This window comes from Leopardus geoffroyi, chromosome A2 (assembly GCF_018350155.1).
Source record: "Leopardus geoffroyi isolate Oge1 chromosome A2, O.geoffroyi_Oge1_pat1.0, whole genome shotgun sequence".
In the NCBI taxonomy this organism is placed as follows: Eukaryota; Metazoa; Chordata; class Mammalia; order Carnivora; family Felidae; genus Leopardus; species Leopardus geoffroyi.
The window spans coordinates 34,715,908-34,742,075 of record NC_059331.1 but is presented as its reverse complement, the minus strand read 5'-3'; the positions used below and the strand labels follow the sequence as shown (position 1 = coordinate 34,742,075).

The following is a 26,168-nucleotide window of genomic DNA, read 5'->3' as shown; positions in this document are numbered from 1 at the left end:
TGACAAACCCATAGGTGTCTGAAGATAAAATCAGGCTCATGGCAGTAGAACAGGAAGCATTAAATAGCCTTCTTTCTTATTATTCTCTAGTTGGAACATACACTAAGCATGTATGTGTGTGTAGCTATTTCTATGGTTGTTTGGCTTTTACTATATCCTCTTACATAAAGGAAGGTTGGCTTTGGAAATATAAAAAGAATTCTTTAGCATACATCTAGGTCATGTTGTAGCATGGAAACTTTTGGGGCTTCCCCTGTTGAACGGTGGCAGGCACAGGGACATCCTGCCCCTACAGAGGTGGCAATAAACGAGGAACGGGGCTCCAGGAGGAGAACACTGAGCAGCAGGAGAGATCGCCCCTGGAAGCAGGGCTTGGGGCTTCACATTTCAAAGTCTGCCACCATGTTTACCTCCAGGATCCCTTGATGTACTGTGGATCAGAATGGAGGGGTCTTGTGGTTAGACTTTGGTACTGGTCACTTGTAGGTCAGAGAAGGGTAAAGTTCACTATCATGTGGAATAGGGATTCACCTCACTTTTTATCAAAGCCGCTCGATTAAAAGCTTTTGTAGCAGAATAAAGCTTTTGTAGTGGGACAAAGCTATGTTGAAATCCTGGTGTGTCCGTTGACTAGCTGCTGGTGCTTGTAAGCTGCTTCATGAATCAGTTCTCCTGTCTCTAAAACTAGTGTAATTAATAATAGATAAATCATACCCCCTAGGCATTTGGTAAAGATTTATTTGTTAACTGAACAGTGTCTAGCAATAATAGCTAACAATTACTGAATACTTACCTTACCCCGTGCTAGGCTTAGTGTTTTTACTTGAATTATCACATGTAATCCTGGTACCAACTTTGTGAGGTAGGTACTATTATCATCCCCATTTTATAGATGAAGAAACTGAGGCCTACAGAAGTTAAGTAATTCACATAGCTAGTAGCTGATAGAACCAGTACTTGTGGGTCAGAGGTCTAAATCGGATTCTCATAGGTAGAATTTTATATCTCCTCAAAGTCCGGATTATATGTTATGTATCTTTGTATCTTGCCTCCTCTTTTTGACCTCTGGAACCAAAACAGCATTTTGTTGTATGTTGTATGAGATTCCTTAATATAAGGATTAAAGAATAATTTAGAAACAATTATAGCCTTGACAATGTAATGGGCTACCATGCAAAGGAGGAAACTCTTTGTCTTTGAAAAGGTTCAAGCTGTGGCTGGCTGACTTCTCAGGTCCTGTCCGACTCTAATGGTTCATTTATGGTTAATTAATGTCCTTGGCATGTCCACGTTACATAAGGCGCCTTCCTCTGCTGGAGGAGAGGGGAAAGAGAACCCGTCTGGGGGTTATGTGTTAAATGGTTCAGCCTTCACTCTTACAAAGTTAAGTCTCTTACACAGGATCCTACCAAATGTTATTGTCTAGCTTTACTAAAGGAGCAAATTCTCATTTCTACTTTCATGTTTGGTTTTAAGAAGCTGGTTTAGTCCCTTGTTAAAAAGTATTATGACCATGATGTAGCACCATTATTAAGAAATGTATTATACAGTATGATTGTAGTGTCGGATGAATTTATGTGAATTATTCCATATTTGAGAAGGAACCACTTGGTAGCTATTCTGAGTAAAGTTGTTCATGGGAAGGAAATTGCAAATGTACAGTTTTTCCCACCCCTCTTCAAAAGTCTTCTCATTGTCTAGGCAGCTAGTAATGGTGATTGCCCTGAAAATAAGATTACTGTGGTACTTCCTAGGTATTCCATATCTTTAATTTCTAAAATCTTTGCCATATGAAACATTTATGGAAAAGCGTACAATTAAACTAGGTATGTTGAAAATTTATGCTTACATTGGTGAAACATCAAAATTTTATGGTAGTGCTGTTTTTTTCTGGAGACAAGAATTCTCTTTTCCCCAATTTTTCATGACTCATCCTTTCTCAACTCATCTTTCTTATCCTTTGAAATTTCCTCTTCAGAGAATCAAAAAAGCTTTCTTCATCATTTTTTTTCTCCAATTCACAAGAGCTCCACTTTTAAGTGGAAGAAATAATGTTAGTTTTTCCACAGGGATTGATTATAAATTCCTTCTCTGTGCTGAATTACACTGGCCTCTAGTGGATACCTGTCACAATTATGTTTCATATCGATCTTTCCTTAACTCACTTACTGTAACACTATACCACATATTTTAATAATTTTCAAGAATCTATATTAAGCACCACAGTCAGAATTATCAGAAGTTCGAAGGAGATTCAAGCATGCAGTTGATTAAACTTTATGGGGATAGTCCCATACTTGTCAATGTTCTTAACAAATTTAGATTATTTGCTGGAGTTTTGTAAGATGGAATTGTGATGTTAATGCCACGGTATTTCTCATTTAACACACATTGTACCTAAGACATTTGTAACATCTTTTTTAGAAAACAACCCAAATACTCTCTTCAGCTAAATAAGATATTAATGACATATCAAATTATCTTATATCCATAAAAACAAAGCATAGCTGACATGTTCCAAAGGAACATCATCACAGTGGAGTTTACACTCATATAAAATTTAAGAAAAACATCCTCTTACTAAGTATAAATCCATGTCACTTCCTTGGACTTGGCAGTTTAATAAGCATATCTCACTATGACAGAGGATGACAGTCTTCATTCTAATACACAGTCAATAAATGGTAAAACTACATCCATATTTATTTGGTGATCTGCTATAAATTCAAGTGTTAAGTATTTTCTATTGAAACAACTCAATTTCATCCTATTTTTAATAAAGCTGCTTAAACCATTACTGAAATCTACTCTTTTTTTTTTTTTTTTTCAACGTTTACTCATTTTTGGGACAGAGAGAGACAGAGCATGAACGGGGGAGGGGCAGAGAGAGAGAGGGAGACACAGAATCGGAAACAGGCTCCAGGCTCTGAGCCATCAGCCCAGAGCCTGATGCGGGGCTCGAACTCACGGACTGCGAGATCGTGACCTGGCTGAAGTCGGACGCCCAACCGACTGCGCCACCCAGGCGCCCCTGAAATCTACTCTTGATTACCAATGAGCCAACAATCAAACCTCTAATTATTTGATAAATGGCACTGGATTTTATTTATATGGTGGTTTTGCCTCAGGGTCTCTCATAAGGTTGTAATAAAACAGTAAACCAAGTTTACTGTCATCTGAACTATGATGACGAACTTGATTGGTTTAGACTGGGGATCCCTTTCCAGCATGGCTCACTCACAGGCTGTTGGCAGGAGTCCTGAGTTCCTTGCTATATAGGAGCCTCATTTAGGCTCCTTGAGTGTCCTTATGACATGACTTTTGGATTTCCCCAGAGTGAGTGATCAAGGATAGAGAGGAGAGAGAAAGAAAGTGGGAGAGCGAGAAAGACAGAGAGAGAGAAAGCAAAGAGGAAGAAGCTCCAGTGCTTTTTATAACCTCATCTTGGAAGTTGCTTCCTGCTACCATATTCTCTTATTTGAAGTGAGTCACTCAGTCTAGCCCACACTCAAGAGGAATAAAGCTCTACACATTGAAGGGAAGATATTGAAGAATTTGTGGACAGATTTTTAAAGCCACCAGAGAAGATAATCATCATGGGAGGATTTGGCCCTTCAGGTTGGATTGGTATGCATAGAAAAGGTGTTTCAGAGGCAAGGGAATTAAAAGCAAAAATGAACTATTGGGACCTCATGAAGATGAAAAGCTTCTGCACTGCAAAGGAAACAATCAACAAAACTAAAAGGCAACCAACAGAATGGGAAAAGATATTTGCAAATGATATATCAGACAAAGGGCTAGTATCCAAAATCTATAAAGAACTCACCAAACTCCACACCCGAAAAACAAATAATCCGGTGAAGAAATGGGCAGAAGACATGAATAAACACTTCTCTGAAGAAGACATCCAGATGGCCGACAGACACATGAAAAGATGCTCCACGTCACTCCTCATCAGGGAAATACAAATCAAAACCACACTGAGATATCCCCTCACGCCAGTCAGAGTGGCTAAAATGAACAAATTCAGGAGACTGTAGATGCTGGCGAGGATGTGGAGAAACGGGAACCCTCTTGCACTGTTGGTGGGAATGCAAACTGGTGCAGCCGCTCTGGAAAACAGTGTGGAGGTTCCTCAAAAAATTAAAAATAGACCTACCCTATGACCCAGCAATAGCACTGCTAGGAATTTACCCAAGGGATACAGGAGTGCTGATGCATAGGGGCACTTGTACCCCAATGTTTATAGCAGCACTCTCAACAACAGCCAAATGATGGAAAGAGCCTAAATGTCCATCAACTGTTGAATGTATAAAGAAATTGTGGTTTATATACACAATGGAATACTGCTTGGCAATGAGAAAAAATGAAATATGGCCCTTTGTAGCAACGTGGATGGAACTGGAGAGTGTGATGCTAAGTGAAATAAGTCATACAGAGACAGACAGATACCATATGTCTTCACTCTTATGTGGATCCTGAGAAACTTAACAGAAGACCCTGGGGGAGGGGAAGGAAAAAAAGAAGGTTAGAGAGGGAGGGAGCCAAACCATAAGAGACTCTTAAAAACTGAGAACAAACTGAGGGTTGATGGGGGGTGGGAGGGAGCCGCGGGGTGATGGGTATCGAGAAGGGCACCTGTTGGGATGAGCACTGGGTGTTGTATGGAAACCAATTTGACAATAAATTTCATATTTAAAAAAAAAGAAAGGAAAAGCAAAGGTGTTTCAGGCTACACACAAGGACTTGAGCTAGGACGTTGCACTGGGGTGACAGGTGTATTGGGGACAGCGTGCAGGGCAGGGAGTATGGCAGGGTAGCTTTGGAGCCACGCTAGGGGTCTGCCACTCTCCAGATGTATGACCTTGGGGATGCCTCCTAACATCTCTGTGTTGGAGTGCTGTCTATAAAAGAGAGAAAAACATCACTTTCCTCATAAGATCATAGTGAGATAGAAGTGAGTGAGCCCATCTAAAATACTTAGAAAACCGCTTGGCGTCTTAAAAAGTGATCAGCAAGCATTGGCCAAACTGCTTCTGGCATAGCAGTATTGTTACCATATGTGGATTCACACTCTAACTCTTCATTCCACTCTTCCTTAGCCTAAGAAATCCTGCTGGGATCTCGTCTTCAAACTTGCTAAATTTTTCTCTGCCTTTACAGCTTTATTCTGCATCCCTCCATTTACCCATGCAACAGTTGTCCCCCTGAATATTTCTTACCATGCAGATTCTACAATCACTTGGGAGAGAGGAAAAGTCTGAAAGCTGCAGAGAGGGTGGGCATAGCAGCAGGAAGGTTTGGAGAGGACCTGCCAGGATGCTGACATGCCTGGCCCCTGAGGCAGTTGCAGTCATGAAGCACTGAGGACGGATGCAGCTCTCAAATACATTTTGTCTAGTAAGCTCAGTGTTTTCGAAAATCCATACTTCTGGCTTTTGAAAATGCAAAGATCTTAGCTCACATTCCCATGGCAACAATTGGATGGAGTATGTAGCAACGGTCCCTTTAGAAAAGGCAGGTCTTCTTCAGTGTGTCAAAATCTGTTGTTTTAATCCAGGGCCTCCTGACTCATTTATTGACCTCCGTGGCCCTTGAAGGCCTTGAGTGTGCAACCCCTCTCTCCAGTTAAAAGGCTGGCACTCTGCAGTTTAGTCACATGGTGTAATCTGCCGTAGGAAGGGCCTCCACCTTCAAGATCCCCCGTGCATCTCTCCATGGAGAGAACTACAGCATGAAACTGAGCAGGAATTCCTGTTCACAGACCTGACTGGGTAGAGCTTATAGTCCTCCCACCTAGCTGATAAGAACTTTGGAGGGTAGCTAGATGGCATCGTGTGGAAGGAAACTTTTTAGGCCACATGTGTGGCAGGAATGGGCATTGTGGGAGTTGTCACTCAGTCAGGGCCAACAGGAAACTGGAGTTGACTTTAGTCAACTTGAGCAACTTGAGCAACTCAGTCTTGAGCAATTAAGTCTTGAGCAAGTCAGAAAACCATCCCTAAGTTTCTAGAGTGAAAACTTGGACATGGTATTTAGGATGATCTTAACAAGAAACAAAAAGGAGTCATTTCAAGGCATTTACAAAAATGCATCTTTGAATCCAAGGGAGCTTCTACTTTGGTAAGGACATAAACAGACTTTAAATAATTCAAGATTACCTTTTAGACTTAGCACGTAAGAAAATACACACTCATTAAATAAATCCACGCCGTGGGATATGGAGCTGGGGAGATGGGTTTCTACAAACAAAGGGATTTTTATTTTTCTCCAGGTGTTTCAGAGTATAAAGGTCAGTTATGGTTATAGGGAAGAGAAGAAGAATCTCTGACATATCAGAAAAAACAAATATGTGTCTGAATCTTATGGATTCCAGTAGTATACATGCATGTCTGACCTACCAGGGGATGCTGACTTCTTAGAAAAGCTGTATAGATCTTTACATAGTTTGAGTGCTTCTGTTTCCTTTCTTATATTTTTTCCTGGTTGTTAAGCCATCCTGTATGTATTCCCTTGGGGTACTTTTTATTGTTGACTATTAACAGCTCAATGATACCGTTTATTTACTTGATAAAGCAGAATAATGTGATTTTGAGATAAATGTGAGACCACTGCTTACAACTGGGTCATTGTAGTTTCATGGAAGTTAAACATCATCTTTTTCCAAGGCTGCAGACCTACATTTTTACTTATTAGCCATCTTTTCAGGTTTGTTTTCATGTTACCTGTATTCTTCCTTTAGACAGACTGGGAGGCCACATGGGGATTGGGACTTATTGAGCCTATCTTTCATTATGCTGAAAATAAGGTTTGCAAGTCTCCTTCTAGATGGGCCTTCCTTAGTTTTTGTTTGCAGCTAATAAACCAAATAAAGCCATTTTAGTGCTGAGATGCTCGTTTTCACCTAACAAGCTATCATTTGTCATTTATAATGGACAGGACCCAAGATAATAAAGCATTTGGCTTGTTTTCCTTTCACAGCTGTACCTTGGGTGTAGATCCAGACAGTTAATGAGCAATAATTTCAGATTCTTAGGTGTTAGGCATCTCCAAAAAAGGACCAGAGAAGGAAGTATTTGATAATACTCATTAAGGTGGCTTGAGCTGTGAGTATTAACAATTTTTTTTAAACTTTTATTTCGTTGTTTAACCACAGATACGTTGTGGAGAAGGGAAAACTAAACAATTAACCTTCTAGTTCTACAAGGTTCAGATGAATGGACTTTCTCAAATTCAAGGTGGGTTGGTCAAAATAGGGTGTTGTTGCCAGTCTCACTAGGAAACGATTATTGCCTCAACTCATGGTATATGGAGAAGAATTGGCTTACAGAGAGGTGGATAGTGAAGGTGGGGGTACCAAAAGAGAAAGCCTGGGGACTGAGAACTAGTGGCCTGGAACCTCTTATATCTCTAAACCAAAAGGAAGAGAGAAGGGGGTAGTTACTTAACTAAAGAGTCCATAATGAAGGCTTTCTTGAGATCAGGGATGTTTTGTGGAAGGACGTACCCACTCAAGACAACCTCACTGGGAAGGACCTGGAGGAATGTAAACATCCTGACTCTCCCCTCCTCCATCAAAGGCTTCCCAAATGGCAGAGTGAGAAAGGAGCCCGACCATTCGTTTGTCCCTACAGTCAGCCTTCCAGGACCGAGAGGAACAAGGTGGAAAAAGGTGGGATGGGTCAGGAGGGGCACAGGGATCTAGAACATAGGTCCCAAATGACATCTTTTTTTTTTTTTTTTTTTTTTTAAGGGAGCAAGAGGGAGAGAGCACAAGCGGGGGTGGGGGGGCAAAGAGAAGAGAGGGAGAGAGAGAGAGAGAGCGCGCGTGCACGCGTGTGCGCAAGAGAGAGACAGACTCTTATGCAGTTTCCACACCCAGCATGGGGCCCATTGTGGGGCTTCATCCCATGACCCTGGGATCCTGACCTAATCCAAAATGGAGAGTCAGATGCTCAACCTACTGAGCCAACCAAGTGACCCTAAAATAACATTTTTTTGATAGTTGGTTGAGCCTGTGCCTCAAGGGATAGAATATTTAGGAATTCTTTTGTAAAGAAAGTCTAACAACTTGAAAACTCCACTGAAGTCCATAAAAGGTTAAACTACGGGTGAGAGAAGGTGTGACCAACCAATGATTTAGATCACTTTGAGGTGAAAAGTTTTGTTAAATTTCATCCTGAGCAGGCTGTGGGAAGTAATCTGCTCCAGACATGTTATTCTGACATTTCCTGAACTGCTAAATAAATAGATCAGACTTCTACACAATAGATTACAGCAAGGTCAGACAGTGATATCAGTAATTTTAGAATATTGTCTATAGCTCAGGGTGTTTTTTGGTGACAGTGACATTGGATGCTGTTAGTAGGTGAAAAATGAATTCTGTAGATTCCTCTCTTCCTGATATTAAATCTTACAGGGCTGCCCAGTTCTGCCCAGGCAATTTAGAGAAGCCCTACATCTGGTGGGATGTTGATTTTTATAATTACAAATGTTTTAATGGGTAACTTTCTTGGAGGTTTTTTGTTTCATTTTGTTTTGCTTAATGTACATGAGTTTAAACTTTTGATGCTAAGGCATACATAGTATCTTCAATGAGTGTTTTGGTGTCCATCATTAGGGGTGTGAAGTTTGAGGGTGAGGTCACTTTACTGAGATGGACAAAGGGTGGGATTTTAGGAAATAAGCCAGAAATATGTTGTCACAGAGAAAATTTGGGGCAGTGTACTGATTTTCACAAATATATAGGAAAGATCTGTTATGAGAAGAAACATATGTATGTATTTTTAAAATTATTTTACTTAAAAATTTTAATGTAAATTTTAGTGCATAATGAATAGCTTGTAACTTATGAAGATCTTGGTTGAAGCTTACATGTTGACTTTTCTGAGTTATATATTTATCCATTGGGGTTTTGATACGAATTTTTGTCAATCCTTTGTTTCTCCAGAAAACTAAATAATCTAATATATTTATCTGAACAGATGTATGAAGCATCACAGAATCATTATATGCCACCTTCATCTTACACTAGACTTGTTATTTACGGAAACAGTGGGTTTTGCTATTAACTAAATTTATCTTCATTTCTCTATGGTGTGAAGTGTGAATCTGTGTGGTCCTAAGTTTTGGCTCTGTCTGCTTAGCTAATTTTTTTTAATTGATGTCAGTCATGAATATAGGCAATGAAATCACCCATAGAAGCGTTTTTCCACCTTTCCTGTAGGAACGGTTACCCTGTGGAGACTGTTAGGTTGCAACGATAGATAGTAGACATCCAGCTTATAGATTAATAAATGGGTCTTTCACCAGGTTGCCAATTTTATGGGTATTTTCTATTTTAACTCTCTAATGAATGATGATGGAGCATACATATTCACATTCATCAAGATGACATGAATCTGAGAGGACTGGACAAAATACTACTCAGAAAGAATGTGTCAATAAATATTCTTAGTCTGCACCAATGTAATTCCCATTACAAATAAGATACAGATATTGCCTTATGAGCAGTGAGTATCCTGCTTTGAAAGCAATTATCTGTTAACCTGGGAAAGCAGTTTTGTAACTAAAATATTTTTTAACAGTCAATTCTGATAGTTGAGCTCTTAAGTGAGAATTGTATGCCTCTTTTTTTTTTTTTTTTTAAAGCCTTTAATGTTTCCTGGTGAATGGGTAAGACCAAAACCTCCGTGTTCGTTTTTATTCTTTTCTTTTAGTTCGAAATGGCTCTGTGGCCAAATTATACATCATAGAAGTTTTTGCAAGAGCTATTTTAAACACATGACACTCAAAAAAAGAACCTTGCTTTTGCCATTCTGGATGTCCAAGTAGTTTTTGTAATCCTGACAATGGTTCTGATTCTCAGTTCAAAAGGATATGGGAAATGTCTCTGCAGAGGATTAAAAAAAAAAAAAAAATATGTCTGTGCTGTTCCCTCAAATATCTGTGTTCTTCAGTCATTTTAACTTCTTGTCTCCTGTGCCTGCTTATAATGCCAACCAATATTTCCATCTTTAGATGTTTTTTCTTTTTCCTGTTAATAGCTGACTTAACCCCAGCTACAGTGTTTGCTGGCAAGTGAGGAAACATTTGTATCCCATTCTTGGAGTGGCCTTGGCATTCATGGTTGGTGTTCTTGATTACAAAAGCCTTCCAGTTTTGCAGACACTTACTTACCACTTATAAATGCGATGTAAATAGTGACGTGATTAGTATCCTTGGGGAGAAAGACCCTCGATCCCTGGGGCATCCAAACACTCAGTACACTAGCTCCTGAATTCATTGGCGATCAAATTTCCAACCCTTTGACTCTTGTAGAAAATGAGTAAAATAGGATGTAGAAGTTAGAACACAGATCGTCCACTAAAGTTGTCCTAAGCTAGAATCCATACTATTTGACCAGATGGCTTTTTTCGTAAAGGATTACATAGGCCTAGAGTTTCTTAGGACACATGTTAGAAAGCTTTCACTTTCTAATAGGCACTCATCTGGAGAGGAAGTGTGGCATAATAATGTCTATGGTGCACTATTCATAGTATTTTTTAGCCTATTAAAATAATCAGTATTCATAACGGAAGGTGCCTTTGTCCTGCCTAGTGCTGGAAGTCGATATTCATTTGTTTGTTTGTTTGTTTGTTTTTGGTTTTCATGTACTTAAACATACTTGATTAATGAGATTGTAGTCATTATGCTGGATGTGAATTAGGTTTCCTTACTAATTTTTTTTTTTTTTTTTTTTGTACAGAAAAGACAGTGTTGACAGACTAAATCTTTCAGTTCTAATTATCAAAGTTTGTGTTATGGGACTCCAAAGTTAGGGAGACAAACCTATAATACACTTGATTTGACTCTTTCCTCCACTGCGTGGCAGACATTGCTTATAGGTCACAGATCCCCCTAAACCAGGTCATGACCCTAACCTCGTTCTCAACACAGTACTCCAAATAGCCCTGCAGAGTTACTGCACCTTGCAGTGACCATTCCATCACCTAATACTTAAAATCTATATCAACAGCATGTCTCAAATGACATATTCTCCATTAGAATTTTATGGATCATAATTAGAAATAATTAATATTTCCATATTCTAGTAATAATAATAATGGCAAAGGGATAATTTTCACCATGACAGAAATGAGCAAGAAGACTTATCAGTGTGCAGAGAGAGGTCTTATAGGGACATCTGTTTGTTTCAGGACAGACTCTAAATTTTGAGGGCCAGGATCTACTCTTAAACCATCATCATCATTCTGCGATCCCATCTAAGGATTGCAGACAGCAAGCTCTGGACAGCTCTTTAACTGTGAACAGGAAACATTGGATAGTAAAGAACTGAAACCCGTTGCTCCAGAAAACTGTAAAGATCTCTTCCCTCTGATCCATTTTAATAAGGCTTTGGGATTTGGAAGCAAGAAATACATGAGTACCAGAATATGGGACTCAGAAATGTGCCCTTGAAGTTTAGAATAGAGCCAAAGTAGAGTTGGGGCTTTCGACTGATCGTGAAAGTCACTGGCTATAGAGAGACAGCTGGGAGGAATAGAAAGGCCATGAACTTTGAAGTAAGACTGACTTGGTCCAAATCATGCCTCCATTGCTTCCTTGCTCTGTGCCCTTGAACAAGTGATTTTAAGCTCTTTGAGCCTCAGCTTACTTACTGGGGAAGTGGTAGTATGTGATTACTAGCACCTAGGAAAATCAACATGCAATACATATTCATCCTCCATACCATTTTACTTATTTTAGTGAGGAGAAGATTGCAGGATATAACTAGGAAGGAATTCAGGAAGAGGAGAATAAATCAAGGACAAATCAGACACATTTCCCTCCGTTTATTCTGGCTGTTCTCAGAGGTCACGCTCAATGGAAACTTGGCTCTCCATCCAGATACTGTTTATCTACAGATGCTATTTCTATGTTATCAGTTTTGGAATAACTGATTCTAGGGTTGGAATAAAATGGTTGGGTTTATCTTGAATGAGTAATTAAAAATGCCAAATGTTTGATATTAAGGGTGGTATATAAAGATATTTTCTTTTGACTCTGAGATTATTCAGGCTGCATTGTGTAAACTTACTAAGAAATGGAAGAAATTAAAAGGGCAGAGTGAGAGGGTGAGTTTTTCAAGAGATACTCTTGTTCTCATGCCATTCATTGGGATTTGGAGGGTATATCACTTGCTTTAACCCAGCAATCCTAGTGCACAGATTTTCACAAAAGAACATAATTTGAAATTTCAAGAACAAACCAAAAGTAGAAAAGCAAGCCAGAGCAGCTCATCCCAGTTGAACTGAGCAGTCACCTTATTTATAAGTTTACAACAAAACCCAAGATTGAATTCCTCACCTGAATCACTTCCTTATTGACTGAATCCATTTAGACTCCCCTCTAATTTAGCGGAGTATTTTTATTAAAGGCAGGCATACAAACATCAATTATCCAAGCTGCATCTAATTTCCTTCACCGTTTATTTTCCTTCGTTGGCTGCCAATGGATTAGAAGGCATGATTAGAATTCAGCAGGAAAATAAAAACAACAACAAAAAAGAGAAAAGCAGTTTAACAGAAACAGATGCTTAAGCAAGAGCAACAACATTTGGAATTAAAGTAACTTGTGATTTAAAAAATGCCCTTATCTTGCCTAATATAAACATGCTTGCTTGATTTTTATCAGTCTTGCCTACTGTAACGAGACCACATTAGCATGCTGAATTAGAATAAGCAGAGGCAAAGCCCACTGGTCGCACTGACTGTGCTTATTGTAGATATTACTGTGTGTTTTAAATGCAGCCAGTACTTCAGCATTTGCAATCACCGTTACAAAATGGCTTGCTTATTGGTGAAGGCGATTCGTTCGCTTCCAGCCAATGTTAGAAAGAGAGTTAGCAAGAGAATGTTAACAAGAGAATAAAGAAAAGGCATTCAAGACATTTTATGGACTTGTGAAAGGTACAGACTTTGTTTCAGGGAAATGATATTAACGTTGGCATGGGCACATTTATTTAATCAGCTACTGCTACAGTGATGGCAGGAAAATGGTGAAACAAAGGAAGAGAACTTAAAATGTGAAAAGTTCTATCAAAGAGATTTCAAACGACGCAAAGGAGAGGTGGTGGTTGCAGTGGACTTGAGGCTAACCATGAATCAAATCATGTCTGTGTCAGGAGGTGACAAACTTTGGCCTACAGGGCAAATCCGACCCACTTGTTTTTGTAAATAAAGTTTTATTGGAACACAGCCACACTTATTCATTTATATATTGTCTGGGACAGCTTGCATGCTACAGTGGCAGAGTTGAGTAGTTGGGACACAGACTGATCTACAAAGCCTAAAATACTTACTGTCCCTTAAGAGAATAAGTTTGCCAGCCCCGACGTGTATGGTATGTGTCAGTGTTACCTGTTCCAGACAACCCTGTGTGTAGTAAGGTGAAACAGACCGTGGTTTGAACTTGGGACCTCTTAACAGCTAGCAGACCCTAAACTCTCTGAGCCTCAGTCAGTTCATAAAATGGAGGTCATTAAACCTATCACATAACTTAATATGGTTGCTGAAGTCAATGCTAATTCCCTTTCCACTGTCCCTGAATTCTGTACAGGTGCCTTGAAACCAAAGGCTTCTCAGACTCCTTTTCATGGTGTTTTACTCTGTTAAGATTCTGCATGATTTGATCCCACCCGGGGGTGGTCCATCTCATTTCCCACCACTCAACTTCTCAGGCTCCGGGTACATGAGCCTCAGGTGGGGAAAGTGGTTATGCCCACCTCATATACTACTCATTTGTTAAACATGTTAATACATGTAAAACAATTAGAATCCTGTCTACCATGTGCTAAATGCCTGGTAAACATTAGCTCTTGTTGTTTGTAATTATTATTAGTTTTGATTCTTATGGACACTTTTTCCAGAAAGGTATACATTCACATAGCATTTTATAATAGTTGCAAAGAACTCACAATTCCGCCGAAACTTGTGCCCCTATCCTACACACACAGGCTACATGTTATCCTTTGTCATTATCTGCCTTCAAGACCAAATCCTAAAGGAGAGTTTGGTCACAGGACTTATCTAAAATTACCCCCCAAAACTGTAGTGTGTGTGTGAGTTGAGGAGATTGAAGTTCCCTCATTTCATCAGATCCTCAAAGAGATTATGTTGCCAAAAAAGGGTTTTAGTCTGTGATTCTGTTGGTTTCTTTGTTTATTTGGGGTTGAAAGAAGCTTGATAAATACCAACGGCTATATCGCTTTTCATCTTTTGAAGTTCATTCTTTACTTTTAATTGTGGACTCAAATATGCAGGCAGAGGGCATCTTGCAAAGCCAGACACACAGAGACATTTGAAAGCCCTGCATTTGGACCCCCTGACCACCTGCACAGCTGCCAGCAGCCGCCGCAGACCTCGCCCTGGGAGTAGCTGTCTGGGGGCCGGGGACCTGCGCTGTGCATCTGGCACCGTAACTGCCTCACTAGATGATCTTTACTTTTGAGAAACAGTAAATAGCAACCCTTGTAATTCTCACCTGAGAATTCGGAGAAGCCTGTTGGTGAAAGCACTTAGGAATCTTCCGGGAAAATCTCTTGATACTTAAATAGACCTAACCGCTGCCCTTTTTTTTTTTTTTTTTTAGCATTCTCTTTGCCAGGAAAACAAAACAAAACAAAAGACTACTTAAAGTTGCTATTGCTATTGTCATGGAACAATTAGTGGTTGTCATAACAAAAGGACACGTGAGGGACACGTGGGAAATGGGACATGCTTTATACATGCTAAATAATAACAGTGATGTCACAAGGCTTTCTTTTGCAGAGTGTCTTAATTTCATTCTCAGTTTGAGATTGTGGATTGCAGTAGTTAATTATAGAAATCGGTCCAGAGTGAAACTTTAAATGAGATTTCCATTAAAGTGCATGACTGCAGCAAATTACTATATAGTGGAAGAAAATGGCATCATCTCTCGTGGACTGGGGTCTTCCACCACCCCTGGGGGTGATCTTGCTCGCTGTGCTGTATGGCAAGGCACGTCTTCTAAGCAGTCACCTTTCCCTGAGCTAAGCACTCTGTGTACTTCTGTGTCTTGTCGTTCTTTTAAAAGTCCTAACTGACTTGTTAGTATAGGTCAAACTCTTTGTCTTTGTTTCTCATCGCTTTCTTTCCCTTTCTCTCATTTTTACATTTTTTTTTTTTTAACATTTATTCATTTTGAGAGACAGAGAGAGAGATAATGTGATCAGGGGAGGGGCACAGAGAAGGGGAGACGCAGAATCCGAAGCGGACTCCAGGCTCTGAGCTGTCAGCACAGAGCCTGATGCAGGGCTTGAACTCATAAACCATGAGATCATGACCTGAGCCGAAGTCAGATACCCAACCGACTGAGCCACCCGGGCGCCCCTCCTTTTTTACATTCCTGATCTTTCTCTCTCTCTCCTCCACCCCTCTCACGTGGGCTATACTTCTCATCTCAACATTCGCTACTTTCATGAAAGGCTGCTTTCAGACACCTGCCTTCACCCACCTCTGGAAAGAGAAGGAATAAGCAAAAAGAGCCAGGTACTCACCCCGGACCTCTGGCACCTGCAACTCCATCCCCATTTAATCTGTAGGTCCCGAACGAACTTAGTGGGGTGTTCACTCTGCCTTCGTCCTGGCTGCTCCCTTTTACCTGAGTTCCTACTCTTTCCTTTTCGTTGCTGACTGTAACAGAAAAGAGGTTTCTCAGAAAGCCTCTTGAGTAGCAGCAGTCTGCATCGCTGGCTCTGCCTTCCCCTCACCTTAGCTCTGCAAGGCGGCTATAAACTGTGGATTGTAATCACCAGTTTACTTACTGGTCTGGCTCTCAAACTAGTCTCTGAATTCCTTGAGGACAGGGAACATACCTTATTCATGTCCACATCCTAAGCACTTAACTCTGTACCCAGTATAAGGATGATGGTCATGAAGCATCTATTGAAGTTAATTCATTCACTCTTGAAACCACCATTTATTTGATGATTATGCTACGTCATGGATTGTGCTAGCTGCTGATGGAAAAAACCCATGGCCCCGGTTGTAGAGGAGCACAAAGGTGACCCTCCTTTGCTAGGAGTGCAGTTGCAGGATGAGCGGTGAATAAACTACAGTACAGAACAATAGTCCATTTCTCAGTGAGTCAAACAAGGGCAATTAATCATTCCTCCACTGTTGGAAAAGAGGGCATTTTCCTGGGGTCAGTACCAGTCCACATGATTGGCTTACTTTTAGCTACAAGTTGTTAAATGAAGAGTGTGTATTTTTAAAGTGTATCTATTTGTAACACCAGATGCTCACTAAACACTGTGAGATATTGACACGCCAATCCAGGGCTCACATTGACACTCCCTGCAGGGCATGCACCTCCTCAATAGCACTGAGACAGGAAGTCATGGGTGTCTTTTCTTGCTCCCCACCTCCTACCTATTTAAGTGAATTCACATAAGTTTGTTGTGTGCGATATAACTACTCTGTAAAGATGAGTGAAACTGATCAATTCACCCTAACCTAATGAGGCAGGAGAAGTTCACCTAGAACTTTTTGACCTCTGAATTCATCCTTAAAGAACCTATAGGTTGAAACGTGGCAGAGGTCTACAGGTGCCAACGTGTGCTTTACCAGAAAAGCCTAGTTTTCCTTACACAAACCTGAGTGAGCCTCAGCAGTTACTAAGTTTCTCTCTTGGACCCTGTGGAGTCATTATTGCTCTTGAGTGTTTTTTATTTCATTGTTTTGGCAAGTTCCTCTCCATCCCACAGCTATTTGGAAACTACTTCTGTAGGAAGCCTCAGTGCTAACAGCATTTAATAGCTGTCATTAGAAAGCAGGCTTCTGCTTACCAGTCAGCCTGCTGTGAATGTTAATGGGAGATTTCTGTTTGGGGAGTGGCCCCAACCTCTAATTGGTTTGAAAAATATTGGTCATTTATTTTATTCATAAGACATTACCTTTCGATTGGACTTACGTAAGTTTTCGTTTCTATTATATTCTAATTCAGCATAGCTATAGTGTACTGAACGAGGCTTTCTTATTTCTTACATGCTATCTAGGTAACCTGTCCATTTTCATCATGGCTTGTTGCAAATAAATGCATATATAAGTATACTTTGAGTACTTTGCAGGCATGTACTAAGTGGTTTATGTGTATTACCTCATTTAGGCCTTCCAACAACCTTACAGACAAGGTACTGTTAGTCCCATTTTTTAGAGCAGGAAACTGTGTTTGGGACAGGGTATATACCGCTTGCAAGATTCAAGTTCAGAGATTTGACATGCATGAAGAATCAGCAGGCAAGCTGGAGAGCTGACTTCGAGCCTCACCACTGCTACATGTGAGCTGTGTAACCTCGTGAATTCTCTGGAGCTTATCAGCTACAGAGGGCTCACCCTCACTTTACTTACCGAATAGGGTTTGGGCAAGAATAAAAATTTTAAATGAGGGTTCATATAACGGGCACTTTCTAAAACAGTGAAGTGCTGAACAAATACCGGGCAGTCTTTCCCGATATGTTTTGTGTAGTAAATTTAGCATATTTAAATGACAGGATTTGAAAATGGCATGCATCACACATATATATGCTTTAGTGTACCCTAATTTAATTGTGATGACATTGTTGGAATTCTGATGCCTTCAGTGTGATGAATAGCCTTTTTCTCTGGGTGTTATCCATTAGTCTAGGTAATGAATTCTCTTCATTATCTTGTTCTTCATGTTAATTATACAGGATTTTCTTAAACCTATTTATCAAGTCAGGATAAGTCTTTTTTTTTTTTTTTTTTTTTTTTTGGCCCGCATGTCTTTGAATATGGAATGTGTACAAACAGGTTAACATAATCAGTTTAAATTTACATTTCTGAAAAATTCCAGTTACTGGTTTGACTTTCCCCTGATTCTTACTTGTGGTATGAGCTTGTATCTCTTTCTTCTGGGGCTCATTTTTTTTTTTTTTAATGAAAAAGGTTGTTATCTGAGATAATTAAACTATCTCTGGTTTTTGAGACTGTACCTTTAGCATATCAAAGAGGTATTAAGGAAGCATGGAAAAGCTTGAATCTTACCTACTAGTACAAAACAACAAATCATTGGCTCTTAGTTTTGAAATATCCCGTAAGGTACCATGACAGATAAAAATTTGAGTATAAATCATGGAGGGAAAAGAAATAAGCACATGAGGTTTTAAATGACGCTACTCATCAAGAAGCAGTTCTAGACAACAACACAAGAAAACCAGAAGAGAGTATATAATAAATGTGTGGGGATTGATTTCATTTTGAGTTCGGAGAAGTGAGTGATAGAAGAATCTGGGTTCATACGGTAATGGTATGTCTTGACCTTTACTAATTCAGTACTAAATTTTAGCTTTCTTAACGTCTTGTGGGCCTTCTGTCTTACAGTTTATAATCCGTGTTAAAACAACAGCCGCAAGGAGTCTTAATGCTAATGTCAGCTAGCACTGTTTTGACGGGCATCTTCCTGTTTTTGATTTCAGGTGGAAGCCATCCTTGTCAATATTTTTGGTGGGATCGTCAACTGTGCCATTATCGCCAACGGCATCACCAAAGCCTGTCGGGAGCTGGAACTCAAGGTGCCCTTGGTGGTCCGGCTGGAAGGTGAGTTAGAGTTGATTTCCACAGCGCCCGTACCCCTTCTCCAAGACTGGGTGACCAGCGTGTTTTGCACTCACAGTCTTCCTAGGACAATGTGAAGAAACCCTGGATTAAATAAGGTGAAACAGATGCTGTACAGCAATGCTTCTCCGAGTCTCTAACAGGGTAGCAAGGACTGCAAGTCTCCAAGAATGGCATACGTTATGATTCTCCAGATTTTCCAAACTCATTCCAGTGGGGAGCCGTTTTATTTTGAATGCTTTCATGAGAGGAGTGCTTTGGGAAAAACGCACTGAGAAAGGCTGCTTCCAGAATCATTCATCCTGGGAGAGCAATGCTTGTCGAGCCTTTTGGTCTCAGGACTCCTTTACTTGTTAAAATCGAGGACCCTAAAGAGCACAAGGTTTATTCTGGGTTATAACTGTTGGTATTAACTAATTAACTAATTAAATTATTGAATTAATTTGGTAAGAGGTAAAACTAATTGGAACTTTTTAAACACTTCTTTTTAAACATTTTTTTGTATTCTATTATTCTGTGTATAAATATATATGCTATGTATTTTATAAAAAATATCTTTTAAAATTTTTAGTGAGAATGGCAGGACTGTTTCACTTTTTGCAAATCCCTTTAGCATCTAGCTTACTATTGGCTCCTGCATAGTAGCTGTTGCAATACGTTGTTTTGGTTGAAGTGCCTGAAAAAATATGACTTCTTAGAGATATTTATTTGGAAAATGGGGGGGTTTCCTAATAACCATTTCATATAATTGTGAATTTTCTTCATTGGTACGACACTAAAGTTAATAGGTAGTAGTTTCTTTTTAAAGATTAGTTTTAGGCGAAACTTGACACTATTTCAGTGGGCTTTTGATACTCTTATATTAAAATCCATTGATCTGTCTTGCACATTAGATGCATTTTATACATGTATATCCTGCACTGTTCGGTATGAAAAATATTAGATTATGTAGATCTTCCAAAGTTTGGCACATTTCAACATACACTACCAAAAAGTTCACATTTGTTCATATCACAGCATCCTCATTGGAAAGACGTCTAAATACTGGCATGTTGTCAAGAGTGGTAGATGCAACTTTTCCAGAAATCTAATTTTCACTTTAAAGCATAAATTTTATCATCAGCCACACAACGGTCAGTTACTTTCCTCAAAGTGATAGCCTCACTGCACTCATAGTTGAGAAAATTTCCACCACATCATGAAGTCAGGATGACCATAGTGTGTCCGTCATTCTTCCAAGAAAATAGAATATTCCATGGAAAATCAGGTGGTTTCATTTGCTACTGAGACAGCTGCACAAACGCATTGTTTCAGAAGAGCCACCAGAGTTCAGGATGCCCCAGACTTGCTCTCTGTGCGTTTGCTGTTTGGTCACAGAGTATTCAAGAGACCTGTGCTCAAGACTTGATATTTAATAAAATTAATATTCTTGAAAAGGGCACCTGGGTGGCTCAGTTGGTTGAGCATGCAACTCTTGATTTCAGCTCAGGTCATGATCCCCGTGTCGTGGGATCAAGCCCCATATCAGGCTCCAGGCTAAGCCTGGAACCTGCTTAAGATTCCCTCTCTCCCACCCTCTGCCCCTCTACCCTGCTGGTGCTCTTCCTCTCCCTTTCCCTCTCTCTCTCTCTCTAAAAAACCATAAGTTAATATTCTTTTACTGTTCACCAAGGACACTCTTACCTGAAAGTGGCAACTTTTTATTACAAGTATGTGGTGGTGAAAACAGTGACTGTTAGTACAGCTTGGTGCCAGGGCTCTGATTCCACGGTAATGTGCCGCTAGTTTCACCCTCCCTCATTTTGCTTCATCAGTGCAAATCCCAACAGAGTATCGTTGTTGTTGTTGCTGTTGTTGTTGTTGTTGTTGTTGTTGTTATGGAATAGTTTTACATCAGGAACTTCCTCAAGGTTCTGTGGACCACACTTTGAAAACCGCTGTAGGAGAGAAGCAAAAGAAGGACTTTAATGCGAGAACTACGCAGAAGGTCCAACCAGCTGATCAACATATTCAGATTACAGTGATCCAGCTGCCCCCTGGGTAAATTTCTGCAGTACTATTCTTGAGACAGCTCATTTTCCTCAACTTCGGAGCTGGTGCCATAATTCCCTAGAGACCTCCTTCCCTTCAAGATAAAGTCCTGGGAGTTTTTGACCCTGTTCTGTATCCCTGTCCTTTGAGGTCAAGATTCCAGAAGAGCTGCAGCTTGGGTTTTGTTTGTTTGTTTGTTTGTTTGTTTTTTCTGTTTACTTCTTTCTGTTTCTTTTTTCTCTCGCTCTCTGCCACTCTCCTTTCACCCTGAGCCTCTCTGCCACACAAGTGTAGATCTGTACCATATGGACTTGAAAGAAGTATGATCCCCCCCCCAAAAAAAATGGAAATAGCTGGAGTGCCAGTTGGCAGAGTTTAATATGGACATTAAACCATACGAGTGAATTACATCTTCTTAAAAATGTAAATGTGACATAATTGACCCCTATAAAAGTAATTTCAATAAAAGGAAAATTAGTGGCAAGGCTGCAGTGAAAAGAAAATTGACCAAGAAGTTAGTGGGTGCATCAGTGTCGGTATAATTCTGGTTAAAATGTTGATGTCACACTGTTTTCAGGGTTCGAGTGACCACTGACCCTCGGGTTCTAAAAGTTAGCTCTCCTTGTGTTTTTAAAGGGGAGCAAGTCTCTACAAGCAGATTAGACTCATGTCTGTTCCTTGGAAATGACTAGAAATGAGTGTATACTAGGGCAGGCTCATTCTTTCTACTGATGCTCACCATGCCTGTGTGGTCAGCAGAGGTCCCTAATTATTAGTCACGAGTACATTCATAGAAATGAAGGTTACTCCACTTTACTGTTTACTTTACTTTCTTTCTGGAGGAGCCCTTCTTTTATTTTCACCCTGCACTGTTGTTCCAGAAGTATTAAATGATCCCCATCCTTTAACATATCCTTATCGTGTGTATCTGATTAATACACATGCTAAAATATGAAAAGTATCACTTCCAGCATTTTCTCCCCAATAGTCTTTGTTGGCTGTATCAGACGTCTATCTGAGCTCCTAGGAAGAAGCTGGAAGTTTCTGTTTGTTAGACAACCAGATGTGCATCTTTTAAGTTACTGTACTTCCAAAATATATGCTTGTGTTTTTTTAATCGATTAATTAATAAATACTATGTGCAGGTCATTGCGCTTTAGACATTAGGGTGTATAGAAGTGTAAAAAACTCTGTCAGTTACTAGATAAGCAAAAATACAACAAAGAGAAAAAAGAAAAAATTAACAGTACAGATAATACATACAAAATGTTAACAGGTGTTTGCCCCAATAAACTCTGCTTCTATCTTAGTAGCAGTAGCTATTGGGGCATCCCAGAGAGCCATCAGCTTGGCCAGTGGAATTTTTGCAAATACTGATACCTTGCAATGCCCACTGTATCATGGAGAATTGTATGTGATGATTCAAGGTGAACTCAAAAAGCATACTGTCCCCCAAATTTACGTAGGCTAAAAATATCCACGGTGACCTTCTTTGTGACTACTCTTCTTCACTGTGATGCCCCTTATCCCATAATAAGCATCGAGGGCCTTTTATCAAGAGAGAAAAGCAGGCAAGCTTTTGACATTTCTGGAGTCCTAGCTGGTGTTCTTTTCTTCCTCTTGTAGGAATTAGTCTCTCATGTGAAAAATGCCTCTCACGCTCAACATGGTTTGTACCAAGGACAGCGATATTTTACCATATGTGATTTCTTGAAAACCAGCAGCCCCACACCAAGAGCAAACCTGTCCCCAAATTGTGTCCGTCCTACATAATAAATAAGAGAAAGATGAAGAATTCTGCTTTCACCGAGCTCTCCTCACTATTCATAGATAACAAAATGCAGAATATTGGTGATGGTTTTACCCATAAAGTCCCCATAAAAAAGAACTATAAATAAAAACCCAGCCAGTTCTCTTTATGTGAAAGGAATGTAGACTTCTGTAAAATATGTGTCCGTTAAGCTGAGTGCCTGTGTATCTCAGCCCACTTTCTTTGGCATACTCCTTTCTTTAAGCTTACTCAACATTGACTACTATAATTATAGCACATTTAGAGATGTGAGTCAGCAGAGAAATATCATAAAAGCAGACTTTCCAAGTTGAGCATAAGTTGAAATAAGTAAGATTTGAATCCCTGGAAAGGAAGGGGGAGGGAATTTGGTAAAGGATCAGGAGCAACTCATCACATCTGTTCCATACTTGGCAGCTGCTACTGGGACCATAATAGTGGTAAAACCTGCAGCCTAGGACCTGGATCAGGAGATCAGGAGGCTGTCCTGGAGAGAGGAATGGCTTTGCAGCAATATGTCATGGCTAAAAAAACCAAGTGGGGTGGGGCACCGGGATGGCTCCGTTGGTCAAGTGTCCGACTTCCGCTCATGTCACGATCTCACAGTTCATGAGTTTGAGCCCCACGTCAGGCTCTGTGCTGACAACTCAGAGCCTGGAGCCTCCTTCAGATTCTGTGTATCCCTCTCTCTCTGCCCCTTCCCCGCTCATGCTCACGCACGCTCTCTCTCTCTGTCTCTCTCTCTCTCTCTTAAAAATAAACATTAAAAAAAAAAGTGGGAAAATCATGTCAATAGCTAGAGTCTACAACATTAGGTAGTATCTAAAACCCAAGCAGGATTGTCACATAGAGGTAAAAGTAGAGTAGACAACGGCAGAGACAGAAGTGGAACTGAGGGGGTGCCTGGGTGACTTAGTTGGTTAGGTGTCTGACTCTTGATCTCATCTTAGGTCTTGATCTCAGGGGCATAAATTCAAGCCCCACTCTGGGTTCTATGCTGGGCATGGAGCCTACTAAGAAAGAAAGAAAGAAAGAAAGAAAGAAAGAAAGAAAGAAAGAAAGGGAGAGAGAAAGAGAGAGAGAGAAAGAAAAAGGAAGGAAGAAGGGAGGAAGGAAGGAAGGAAGGAAGGAAGGAAGGAAGGAAGGAAGGAAGGAAAAGTGAAATGAGAGGGGATAAAAAGGAAACTTGGGTTTTAAATAGTGACTGAGAATGAATGGTGGCATGGTTGACCGACCTGGGAAAGTCCAAAGTGGGAACCAGTTAGAACAGAGGCAGATGTGGCACAGGGGTATTGTCATCCTTGGTTGAGATGACCCTGTACAGTGTCAGATGGAGCACGTTTCGAGGTAGACATGGAGGAATACGGGGAATGACCCAAGGAGAAATGTCATAGAAAAATGGGCAAGTCAACCCATTTTGAAGTCCTCCAGTAAACAACGCTCAGATCTGGCTGCATGAGAAATTGGTCTCCTGCAGGGGCACCTGGGTGACTCAGTTAAGCGTCTGACTTCAGCTCAGGTCATGATCTCACACTTCATGAGTTTGAGCCCCGCGTCAGTCTCTCCTGACAGCTCAGAGCCTGGAGCCTGCTTTGGATTCTGTGTCTCCATTTCTCTCTGCCCCTTCCCTGCTTGTGCTCTCTCTCTTGCTCTCTCTCAAAAATAAATAAACATTGGAGGATCCTGGGAAGATGGCGGCATAGGAGGATGCTGGGCTCACCACACGTCCTGCTGATCACTTAGATTCCACCTACACCTGCCTAAATAACCCAGAAAAATGCCAGAAGACTAGCAGAACGGAGTCTCTGGAGCCAAGTGCAGACGAGAGGCCCATGGAAGAGGGTAGGAAGGGCGGCGAGGCGGTGCGCGCTCCACGGACTGGCGGGAGGGAGCCGGGGCGGAGGGGCGGCCCGCCAGCCAAGCAGAGCCCCCGAGTCTGCCTTGCAAAAGCGGAGGGGCCGGACAGAGTGTGTTCCAACAGCAAGAGGGACTTGACATCTGGAAGGTTATAAGCTAACAGCTCTGCTCAGAGAACGGGAGGGCTGGAGGACAACGGAAGGGAGAGTTGTTGAGCGCCAGACGACAGAGCTCAGCTTGGTGGGGTACAAAGGCACTCGCCAGCGCCATCTCCCTCATCCATCCCCCAGCCAAAATCCCAAAGGGAACCAGTTCCTGCCAGGGAACTTGCTCTTTCCGAGCAAACACCCAACGCTGTGCCTCTGCAGATCCATCCCCCCGGCGGGTCTGACTCCCTCCCGGTGCCGCAGGGCCCCTCCCGAAGCGGATCTCTGAAGGAAAAGCAAGCTGAGCCTGCCCCTCCCGCCCCTGTGCACTTTGCTGATCCACCCCAGCTAATACGCCAGATTCCCAGCACCACAAGCCTGGTAGCCCAGATGGGCCACGCCACCCCACAGTGAATCCCGCCCCTAGGAGAGGGGAAGAGAAGGCACACACCAGTCTGACTGTGGCCCCGGCGGTGGGCTGGGGGCAGACATCAGGTCTGACTGTGGCCCCGCCCACTAACGCAAGTTATTCAAGACAGCACAGGGGAAGTGCCCCGCAGTCCTGCACCACTCCAGGGACTATCCAAAATGACGAAACGGAAGAATTCCCCTCAGAAAAACGTCCAGGAAATAACAACAGCTAACGAACTGATCAAAAATGATTTAAACAATATAACAGAAAGTGAATTTAGAATAATAGTCATAAAATGAATCGCTGGGCTTGAAAACAGTATAAAGGACAGCACAGAACCTCTTGCTACAGAGATCAAGGGACTAAGGAACAGCCAGGAGGAGCTAAAAAATGCTATCAATGAGCTGCAAAATAAAATGGACACAAATACGGCTCGGATTGAAGAGGCAGAGGAGAGAATAGGTGAACTAGAAGATAAAATTATGGAAAAAGAAGAAGCTGAGAAAAAGAGAGATTAAAAAATCCAGGAGTATGAGGGGAAAATCAGAGAACTAAGTGATGCACTAAAGAGAAATAATATACACATAATTGGTATTCCAGAGGAGGAAGAGAGAGGGAAAGGTGCTGAAGGTGTACTTGAAGAAATAATAGGTGAGAACTTCCCGGATCTGGGGAAGGAAAAAGGCATTGAAATCCAAGAGGCACAGAGAACTCCCTTCAGACGTAACTTGAATCGATCTTCTGCATGACATATCATAGTGAAACTGGCAAAATACAAGGATAAAGAGAAAATTGTGAAAGCAGCTAGAGATAAACGTGCTCTAACATACAAAGGGAGACCTATAAGACTCGTGACCGATCTCTCTACTGAAACTTGGCAGGCCAGAAAGTAATGGCAGGAGATCTTCAATGTGATGAACAGAAAAAATATGCAGCCGAGAATCCTTTATCCAGCAAGTCTGTCATGTAGAATAGAAGGAGAGATAAAGGTCTTCCCAAACAAACAAAAACTGAAGGAATTCGTCACCACTAAACCAGCCCTGCAAGAGATCCTGAGGGGGATCCTGTGAGACAAAGTACCAGAGACATCGCTACAAGCATGAAACCTACGGACATCACAATGACTCTAAACCCATATCTTTCTATAATAACACTGAATGTAAATGGACTAAATGCGCCAACCAAAAGACATAGGGTGTCAGAATGGATAAAAAAACAAGACCCATCTATTTGCTGTCTACAGGAGACTCATTTTAGACCTGAGGACACCTTCAGATTGAGAGTGAGGGGATGGA

The 26,168-nt window shown here is 41.0% G+C and overlaps 1 protein-coding gene across 4 annotated transcripts in view; it reads left to right on the top strand.

Moving 5' to 3' along the window:
- The window catches only part of SUCLG2 (succinate-CoA ligase GDP-forming subunit beta), a 328,227-nt gene that overhangs the window by 227,668 nt on the left and 74,391 nt on the right, over positions 1 to 26,168 (top strand). For 3 of the 4 annotated variants that reach the window (XM_045493474.1, XM_045493473.1, XM_045493477.1), the window contains exon 10: positions 18,500 to 18,620. In XM_045493474.1, the coding sequence (XP_045349430.1) occupies positions 18,500 to 18,620 (121 nt within the window). Of the gene's footprint in view, positions 1 to 18,499; positions 18,621 to 18,696; positions 19,526 to 26,168 lie in introns of those variants that run through there. The other variant, XM_045493475.1, reaches the window with a different exon arrangement.